Raw genomic sequence first — 10692 nt, 5'->3', positions numbered from 1 at the left:
TGCAACTGTTGCTTAGTGGAACCATCATCATACAGACATCAACCATTATATTGGGTACACAGTAAAAGATCCTGTTTGAGAAGCATAGGCGACCATTGGCAAATTTTGAGTCCCAACAAAATGTGACCCGGTTGTCTCTCAGTGAAGGTAACCACACAGCATGGAGCATTGCCCATACTTGTTTCTAACACATTAATTACACCTGATCTTTGACCTCTTCTTGGGGTTTATAAGTGGTGGCCCATTGCTATTAACACTTTTTCAGGTTATGTGTTGCTGTTCCAGTCTGATAAGTTTATACTGGCCACACTATTGTGACTTGTGAAACTAATCTGTGCTGTATTTTTGGCTTATATTTCTGGACCACATCCAGTCTGACAATGGTGTGCCTTTTATCACAATTCAACAATGGGCTGATAGTTAGGTATTCAACGGGCTTTTCACATTCCCTGCAATTCGCTGGGATCTGGTGCTGTTGAGCATTGAGGGATTCTCCTCAAAAACGGACTCAGAAATGTCTGGCTCTACTCCTTTCACTTTATTCTGATCCACACACCTTAGTAAGGCAGTTTGGTTAATGAATGCAACTGTCCGCAGAAAGGGATCATCTCTTGTCAGAGGTTTTCTCGATTAGAGTCAGAAAGAAAGTGTTGGGTGATTATATAAAGCTCTTTTGAATATTCAAGAATTCTTCCTGATCATTCTTGAGTATGATTCTTTTTCTTTTTCCTAATGACAACCCCAGGTGGGCTTTGTTGGTACACATTCTAGGAGACCGCTCAGCCAAAAGGAGGCAGGGGATTCAAACTTATTTTTGGTTCACAGATATGGATTTATTTGCTGTGTTGATATGGTCTTAGATCAAAAAGATAATCACTAACTCTTTGAGTACAAGTGCTTGCCAAGTCTCCTTACTGCGGTCTATGTGGGCCCAAGTTGTGGGGCACAATGGGTCTCTGTAAGTTTTATAAAATACCCTTGTTCCTCTTGTACCCAACTCTTCTGGGACAAAAGATATGGGTAGGAGGAGGCAACATCTGGCAAATGGTAGAGTGACAGTTACTGGGTTAGGACATAGTTACATGTTAAGAGGAGGGAAAGCAGCAATTCTGGAAATTGAGAATTCCTCAGACCCCAGAAACTTCTGGGGGAAAAAAGGACAGAAATGATCACTGTCTTTCAGAACCACCTGTGGAGCTTTCCTCAAGATGGAAAATACCCTGGTGTCGTTTTCCCAAAGTGTTATAAGCACCTTAAATTTAATTGACTGCTGGGTCAGCCATCTCTCAACAGAAGATTAAATTTGGTTGCCATTCTTGTTAACATTACTAAGAAGTCTAAGCAAACAGTAGAGGATGGCCCCAGTTCCAAACCCTTCCCTTAACAAAACAAAAACCACCTATCAACACACTTTTCAGATATATTCCCCACACACATTCCCATAGCTATCACTTAGTCATTCTATGGTATGGGCAAATGCCACTCAGCTGGCGATGTGCACAAATAGCACAGGGTGACCACCTCTGGGCTTCTCTGCAAAAGCAAGGACTAGACTCAATTACTGAACTGCACTCGAAACTGTAAGGCTTACCAGCTGAGCAAGGAGTTCACACTGGAGACCCTGTCATCTGTGCCTTTGACTAACATTGGTCCCATTTTAGGAGGCCGGATGATTATAAAGTAGGTGTTAACTTGTCTATCTGGAAAAAATGGTGACTCTTAAACTTTTGTAAGATTTTCAAGTGTTTTAGGAAATACCACAAACGGCTCACATAGATTTCACATGACTATAGAGATCTCTCCAAAATTAAACTGTTCTTTAAAAAAAAATTTTTTTAATGTTTATTTATTTCTGAGAGTGGGGGGAGCAGAGAGAAGGAGACACAAAATCCAAAGCAGGCTCCAGGCTCTGAGCTGTCAGCACAGAGCCCAATGGACCAGAGATCACGACCTGAGCCAAAGTCGGAAGCTTAACTGACTGAGCCACCCACATGCCCCAAGTTATTCTTGTTCCGGGTGGGGGTGGGGGGGGGGGGTGGGGAAAGCTTTCTACAGAGGATAACTGATTGTTATTTATGTATAGCCTAAGGGCTATCATCTCTACAATGGGAATCATCCAATTAGAAAAGCTGGTAACATGTTTTGCCTGTCTTTAGCGAAAATGATCAATGATATTCCTCCTTTTCCTGGAAACATTCAGTACCAACTCAAATCATGGCCATGGGGTTGTGGAGGACACATTGTCCTAGGTGGTGTCCTTGTAGGCCAAGGCGGAGTCAATGTAATTGCTCATACATCCTGTGACGCCTGGATTAATGTTAATGGCCAAGTGGGAAGGTCAATGCAGAAACTTAAGGAGGTCAGCTGGCCTCTTAAGGTAAACCCTTAATGGCCCATGGGATTTGTTCAGGTAGATGGGACCAGAAACTTGGGGTGCATACTTGAGTTCAGTGCTACTGGGTGGCCTCATTCTGGTGCTTATAATCCTGTTTGTAGTTGTCTTAATTCAGTGTTGTATGGAACAAATTGAACTGATTTGGTTGCAGCTAAACGGCAGAAGTTAACAAATATGACAGAGATATCACATGCATGGGTTTGCACCTTACCTTCAGTGTAGGAATATGCTAAGGCTACTTGAGAGGAGTTTGCATGTGCACATCCACAGAAACATATTTTAATTTTTTTAATTAAAAACATTTTTTTAATGTTTATTCATTTCTGAGAGAGAGAGAGAGAGACAGAGAGAGAGAGTGTACAAGTGGGGGAGGAGCAGAGACAGAGAGAGAAAGACATAAAATCCAAAGAAGGCTCCAGGTTCTGAGCTGTCAGCACAGAGCCCGACACGGGGCTCGAACTCATGAACCATGAGATCATGTTCTGAGACGAAGTCGGAAGCTTAACCGACTGAGCCACCCAGGCGCCCCCAAAGGGCAAACTGGAAAGTAAAATTATAATCTACGTAACAGCAACAGCACATGTCTTCCCTCTAAATACAATTCCAACTCTTTGTGTGTTAAGATTACTCAAAGTCTTGTGAACCAACTGTCTTTATGTATCTTATAATCTGAATTTTCTTGAGATATTTGCATGCTTTGGGTATTGAAATGTTTGCATGGCTGTGGTAATTCTGTCCTCTCATACCAAAAAATGCCTGTTTTAAAAAAGAAAGTATTTATTCTGAGAGAGGAAGAGAGAGAATGTGAGTGAGTGAGGGTGCAGAGTGAGAGGGAGAGAGACAGAATCCCAAGCAGGATCTGTGCTGCTACCTGTACAAAGCCGGATGCAGGGATGGAACTCAAGAACTGTGCGATCATGACCTGAGCCGAAATCAAGAGTTGGATGCTTACCCAACTGAGCCACCCACACGCCCCAAGAAATACATTTTATATGATGAAGACTTTACTTAAATATATTCTGGCTAAATGGTATCTGGACCGTTTTTTTTTTCCCCCTAAGTGTCAAAGTACCATGAATTGTCAGTCTGCTTTATATTTTGTTCTCAGTTCATTTTGTTACACTTCAATTGGAATACTCAGCTTCTTATAAAGAATACATTTAAGTTCCTTACTGTTGATGATGATTTTTCTTATTCAGATTTCAGTTGAGAAAAAATACAATCAATAAACATTTAATTTAAGATCATAAAAGTAATAAAGTACATTATAAAAATTCAAACAGAAGAAATAGAGTAAAAAGTACAAGTCTCCCTTCACTCATATCCTAGCTTTCTCTCTCTTCCCTTGTAAAATTCCAGTCTCCCCAACATGAACATTTAGAATTTATTGTGATACTGATTTACGTTTTGTTCTTGTTGCCATTTTTTTTTTTTCTCCCTTGCTTTCAGAAATGGTTATGTGGGTAAAGCAACAGAAGGGTTTGGGATGGGATGTGGAAGGAATGACCGAGTGGTTTCTTTAGGAGGATAAAACCTTAAACCCTGGTGTTTCCAGCCTTAGTATATTTTTTCAGGCTCAAAAATCGGGATTTAAGAGACCACCCACACATGGACAATAGGTATCTCAAGGTCAGTGAGACTGGAGGGCCTTCCTGGGAACATATGCTCATGATAACACAATGGATATCCTATCAGCCCAATGGGTAGGGGACCAGAATTAGACTGGAGATTATCCACATAAAATTTTAGATATAACTTCCACGCATAGATCTATTTGTGGAGATGGATGTATAACCATACTAACCAATACTAGTAATACTTTAAATTTGTTTACCTTTACATTTTATTAAGGACTTTTACATATGCTCTATGCTTGATCCTCAGACAACAATTTCACAGAAGAGTATACTATAGCAGAGACTGAGGCTTATGCCAGAATACATGATTATTAAGTGACAGGACAGGTATTCTTAAAAAAAAAAATCTGGATTCCTTCCCTTATACTATATTTGGGATGTATACACTTGACATGTATAGGGCTGATAACTTTTTTGTTTTTTAAATGTTTATTTGTTTTGAGAGAGCGATTGGGGGAGGGGAAGAGAGAGAGGGAGACAGAGAGTCCCAAGCATGGGGATTGAATTCACGAGTCATGAGATCACAACCTGAGCTAAAATCAAGAGTCAAATGCTTAATGGACTGAGCCACCTAGGTGCCCCAATGCCCTTCTTTATGCCATGTATATGTGGTCCTCTTAGGATAATGCAGCCATGAAGGCTCTAAACACGAGTGATACTGTGTATATTCAAGCCAAGGCCTTGAAAGTTTCAAGGAGGTGAAGGTCATTAAAAGCTTGGGATGATTAAAACCCTGCACAGTCTTCTCTGAAAAGATTTTGGATATTATTAAATTCTCAGTATCTCTCCCACCCTCCCTCTTTACATTTAGAGTCGATAACTTCAAATAAAGAGACTTCTGCCTATGACCACGATGCCTAAGATGGGGCAGATCTATTCTTCGACCTGAAACGATGACACAGTGGAACCACGTGCATGCTCTCAGACACTGGACACTGGCAGCACAGGACAGCTCCTTAAGAAGGAGAACAAACCAGGCGAGGTCTACAAAGGCCCGGCTTACTGCGTGAAGGGAGCATCCTGGCTGCAGTGGGGGGAGGGAGACCCCAGTGGAGCCCGCAGAGGAGACAGAGCCAGGACAGCCTGCATCCGAAGAGGTTGAGGAGCTTACAATTCACAGAGCAGAGAGAGCATGAGACAGCCGCACGGGGAGCGCCACAGACCTGCAGAGCGCCCCCCCCCCCCGCCCCCTACACCTCACCTCTTCGTGAGTACAAACCATCAGAAGCATGTGAGGGGAGTATGAACCACCAGAAAGGACCAGAAGGAACAATCGCTGGGGCTCACAAAGGGCTGGGAAGTTTGAGTTCCACTAGTCAGAGTGTAAAACCTCAGGATCCGGCAGGTGTCAGCTGGATTACCCAAAATGTACTGCTTGAGTGGTGAGGCAAAATTAGTGCCAGAGAAACGCTGCTCTGAAACCTCCCCAGAAAGGAAGCCTGAAATGATCAAACTGTTTCTAAGTACTTTTCAGGTAATTTAATTGCATTCCGTGACACAGCTCGTATTGATAGAAATGCAAATGGTCTGTCACTTAATGAGGTAGAACTCACCTCATTTGGGAGCTAATAAAGAATCATGAAGCACACTAAGAAGGCAAGAAAATATCCTTAATGAAAAGAGAAATTAATTGATAGAAACAAACCAACAAATGACAGAGATGATTGACTCAAGAATATTACAACTGTTTTTTTAATTATGTCCCATATATTCAAGAAGGTGGAGAATAAGCACATTAAATATAAAATGCAACAAATAAAAGAAAACAGAACTTCTAGAGATGTGCAGTATCCGAGGTAAAAAATAAAAGTGGATAGGATTAATAACAAATGAAACATTGCAGGACATCAATGAACACAGCAATAGAAACCATCCAAAATGAAATGTAGAGTGAAAATGAAAAAAAAAAAAGGAAAATTAAAAAAAAAAAAAAAAGGAAAAAGGAATAAGTATCAGTAAGCCTGAAGTCCCCAAAAAAGAGAAGAGGGAGAGACAAAGATTTGAAAACGCTGTGGCCAAAACGTCTCTAAATTTGATGAAAACTATAAATCCACAGATCTAAAAGACAGAAACTCAACAAACTCCTGACACAAGGAAAATGGAGAAAACAACACCAAAACGTGTCATAATCAAACTAAAACTAAAGATAGGGAAATTAAAACTAAAGATAGGGAAAATTATAAATGCAGCCAGGAGAAAAAAAGATTAGAAAAACAGCAGAAGGGACGCCGGGTGGCTCAGTCGGTTGAGCCTCTGACTTCCACTCAGGTCATGATCTCACAGCTCATGAGTTCCAGCCCTGCATCGGGCTTTGTGCTGACAGCTCAGAGCCTGGAACCTGCTTCAGATGTCTCCCTCTTTCTCTGCCCCTCCTCCACTCACACTGTCTCTGTCTCTCTCTCAAAAATAAATAAACATTAAAAAAAATTTTAAAGAAAAACAACACAAAAAATGCAAACTAGAAGACAATAATGTAAGATCTTTAAGGTAATGAAAGGAAGGGGCACCTGGGTGGCTCAGTCAATTAAGCATCTGACATCGGCTCAGGTCACGATCTCACGGTTCATGAGTTTGAGTCGCACGTTGGGCTCTGTGCTGACAGCCCAGAGCCTGGAGCCTGCTTTGGATTCTGTGTCTCCCTCTCTCTGTCCCTCCCCTCTTCTCTCTCTCTCTCTCAAAAACAAACGTTAAAAAAATAATAATAAAATAATGAAAGGAAAAAAAAACAAACCACCCTGTCAACCTAGAATTCTATATATCTTTAAAAAACTGTAGGCAAAATAAGACTTTTTCAGCCATACATTGAAAGAATTTAATAGTGGCAGACCTGCATTATCGTAAATGTTGAAGTATTTCAGGCAGAAGGAAAATGATAGCATATGGAAATCTGAAACCACATTAAGGAATGAAGGGCACTGAAGAAAAGTAAATAAAAAGAGTGAAAGAAAGGTAAACCTCTTTAAAGGATAATTTAGTGGAGCTTCCAGCCACTGACATAATACAAGGAAGGAATTTATTCTTTCATCTGAAACAACCAAAAAAAAAAAAAAAAAAGCCAAAATACTGGAAACAAACTTTTTCAAAATACTGGACATCAATCAGGCAGTAAAAGACGGTGTTCTCTGACAGAAAGGGAAGGAAACGAGGTGAGCTTTACAGATGGCCCCAGCTTGTTGCCTTGAGAGAGTTCCCAGGCCACAGAGCTGAGGGGGTGGAGCTTGGAGGACTCCTATGTTGAGAAGCAGAGCTAAGAGTCTGAGTAGATCAGCTTGGTTAGAGTTTGTAAGACAGTGTCCCAGGGAAGAGTACGTTACATGGAAGGAGAACTCCAGAGAACCAGGGATGGTCTACCTGGTTACTTAGAGCACTAATCACCACATGCATGTGAGGAGAGTATCTGAAACGAAAGAAACACCCAAAAAGATTAGAGGGAACCACAAGGATAAGAAACATGAAAAACCAGACCGATATATATCACAATCAAATTGTTCAAAATCTTAAAAACAGCAAAAGTAAAAAACCCAAAAAATTAGATGTAGAAGAACAAAGATAATAACAACAGATTTCCTGTGTGAAATAAAGTTAGCAAGAAGATAGTGGAACACCATGTTTAAAATACTGAAGAAAAGGGGTGCCTGGGTGGCTCAGTCAGTTAAGCGTCTGACTTCGGCTCAGGTCGTGATCTCACAGTTCATGAGTTCGAGCCCTGCATCGGGCTCTGTGCTGACAGCTTGGAGCCTGGGGCCTGCTTTGGATTCTGTGTCTACTTCTCTCTGCCCCTTCCCAACTTGTGCTCTGTTTCTCTCTCTCTCTCTCTCTCTCTGTCTCTCAAAAATAAACATTAAAAAAAAAGTTAAAATACTGAAGAAAAAAATGTTAAGCCAGAATTTCATACCCAGTGAAAGTATCTTTTCAAAACTAATGCAAAATATAGGCTTTCCTAGACATATAAGCTGAAAGAATCCATTGCCAGCAGATTTGTACCAGAATTATTTAAAGGATGTCCTTCAGGCAGAATGAAAAGGATACCAGAAAGACGTATCAGCACAAAATAACTGCAGAGCACTGGAAGTGGTAACTACACAGGTATATATATAGGTATATATATATATATATATATATATATACCTATATATATAAGATTTTTTCGTCATTATTTAGGTTGATTTAAAGGAAAGCTGACTTTAAATTTTTTTTTTTTTCAACGTTTTTTATTTATTTTTGGGACAGAGAGAGACAGAGCATGAACGGGGGAGGGGCAGAGAGAGAGGGAGACACAGAATCGGAAACAGGCTCCAGGCTCCGAGCCATCAGCCCAGAGCCCGACGCGGGGCTCGAACTCACGGACCGCGAGATCGTGACCTGGCTGAAGTCGGACGCTTAACCGACTGCGCCACCCAGGCGCCCCAAGGAAAGCTGACTTTAAATAAGAGAGTAGTAGGGGCGCCTGGGTGGCGCAGTCGGTTAGGCGTCCGACTTCAGCCAGGTCACGATCTCGCGGTCCGTGAGTTCGAGCCCCGCGTCGGGCTCTGGGCTGATGGCTCGGAGCCTGGAGCCTGTTTCCGATTCTGTGTCTCCCTCTCTCTCTGCCCCTCCCCCGTTCATGCTCTGTCTCTCTCTGTCCCAAAAATAAATAAAAAACGTTGAAAAAAAAAAAAAAAAAAGAGAGTAGTAATGTGTTGTGAGATTTATGGTACATGCTATTTATAAGTAAAGTGTGAAAAATAGCATAAAGACCAGGAAGGGGAAAATGGAAGGTTCTTGTACTAAGTGTGAGGTGTTTATAATAAACTTGTAGGTACACTGTCAAGAGATAAAAGAAATCTCCAGGCCCAGAAGGTTTCACTAGAGAATTTCAACAAAAATTTAAAGTAAAAATTAATGCCAATTCTATACAATTTCTCCCAAAAAAAACAGAAGGGGAGAAAACACCTCCCAATTCATTTTATGAGGTCAGTATTACCCTGATACCAAAACCAGACCAAAAAATGTACAAAACAAATTAAATAGCAAAACTTCAAGCCAATAACCTTTATGAATACAGATAAAACAGTAACACAAAATATGCTCTCTGGCCACAATGGATTTAAATCAGAAATCAATAATAAACACATCTAAAATATTCCTGAATATTTGGAAACAAGATAGGACACTTGTAAATAAAATGCCACGTTAAGCCTTTTCATGTTTTCTCATTGCTCTTACTTAAACCAACTTTACATTATTTTTAAAATTTAATCATTTAATTACTTAAAAGGTCTCCAAATATTTACAAATGTATCTGAAAAATAACACACAGATGTCTGTCTAAGTTAATATTTACCATGAATAAGATGATGCTACTCTCTGTGGTGCTAAGCATTTCAATAACCAGTAAATAAGTCAGTAAGCTTGATATTGTTTACTGATAACAATATTTTAATTATCACTTATCAAAGTACAATTTGGCAGTAAAAACCACTTTTCACAAAGACATTACAGGTAGGTCAACAAATCAATCTTGATTCATTCATTTTGCTTCTCCATTTCTCCTGGAAGCTTTTGAAGTATCCATGACTTCAGTTTTTCTAGCTCAGCTTTGCTTAGCTCATGGTAAACACCTGGGAGACTATGAAACTTCGTGCTCACTCTTAGGGACTTTAACACGGAGTTTGTCTCTTCACCCCAAGAATGAGGAACTAACTCATCTGCAGTGCCGTGACACTGGAATAATTCAGGGAGTACACCATCACTTTCCTGAAGAGCCTGAAGAACAGGATGTACAAATGGAAAAGTTTAAGAAATTCATTGATGAACACCATTCTTGGAAATCAAACAGGGCAGAAAACTTCCAATATTTAAAGGGAAAAGAGGCAGTGGTGGTGTGGTCTAAGGTGCACACTGGTGGTCCTGGACTGGGGGCTCGGCTAGTTGCTGGCACCAAGTGAGCTATGGTTGTACATGACCAGCACTGACTCCATACAGGACCGTCTCAAACACAGTCGAAGCATTTCCTGAAGAAACCGTGTGACTCTGTCAGACAAACTTCTTTACATAGAGAGTGGAGAGAGGGAGGAATGCAGGCACCATCAAGAGAAAAATTACATTCTAGTTTTCATTTCTGTATCTGCTGTTTCTAATTCTGGTATGAAGTTACAACACTATAGTATCGTTTCGTATATTAGCATATTGCTATGAGACAGGTGTCGGGAATGTAATTGGTCATTTGTTTCGATTATGTTCATGACATAAAAAAACAAGCCTGGCTATAATCATCTCTATTTTTATTATGTGTAAGGGATACATATGATTTTTATCCTTTCCTCTTGGACACCATGCTTAATAATATTCTTTCTATGGTATTTCCTGAACATTAATGACCAGCTGGAATTAATATTCATTACGACTAATTGGGGATGGATTCCCAGGAGTGCTCTGTGCATCGACTGCAATTGCTTCATGATCAATTTTGTTTTAGTTTCAATGTGTGATTATTTCACGCTTTTTTTGGTTTTGTTTTGTTTTTAAAATCTGGAACTTACCTGGTACACAGCAGATGTTTTATTCAGAAAACTAGAAAGAGCAAATACTCCTGCCACATCTTGATGATTTCTGTACACTAAATGCATTGCCATGCACCCTCCCATAGAAAATCCTCCTAAAAGAAGCAAAAATTCACTT

General features: G+C 40.3%; 1 protein-coding gene across 1 annotated transcript in view; it reads right to left on the bottom strand.

Annotated features, from left to right (window-relative positions):
* Positions 1-8872: 8872 nt before the first annotated feature.
* Positions 8873-10692, bottom strand: part of LYPLAL1 (lysophospholipase like 1) — a 38238-nt gene continuing 36418 nt past the window's right edge. The window contains exons 4-5 of the mRNA XM_058701676.1: positions 10554-10669; positions 8873-9777 (exon numbers count right to left, since the gene is read on the bottom strand). Coding sequence (XP_058557659.1) covers positions 9538-9777; positions 10554-10669 — 356 coding nt within the window. The 3' untranslated portion in view covers positions 8873-9537. The remainder of the gene's footprint in view (positions 9778-10553; positions 10670-10692) is intronic.

The sequence above is a fragment of the Neofelis nebulosa genome, chromosome 15 (genome assembly GCF_028018385.1).
Source record: "Neofelis nebulosa isolate mNeoNeb1 chromosome 15, mNeoNeb1.pri, whole genome shotgun sequence".
NCBI lineage: Eukaryota > Metazoa > Chordata > Mammalia > Carnivora > Felidae > Neofelis > Neofelis nebulosa.
This window is presented reverse-complemented; position numbering and strand designations above follow the sequence as displayed.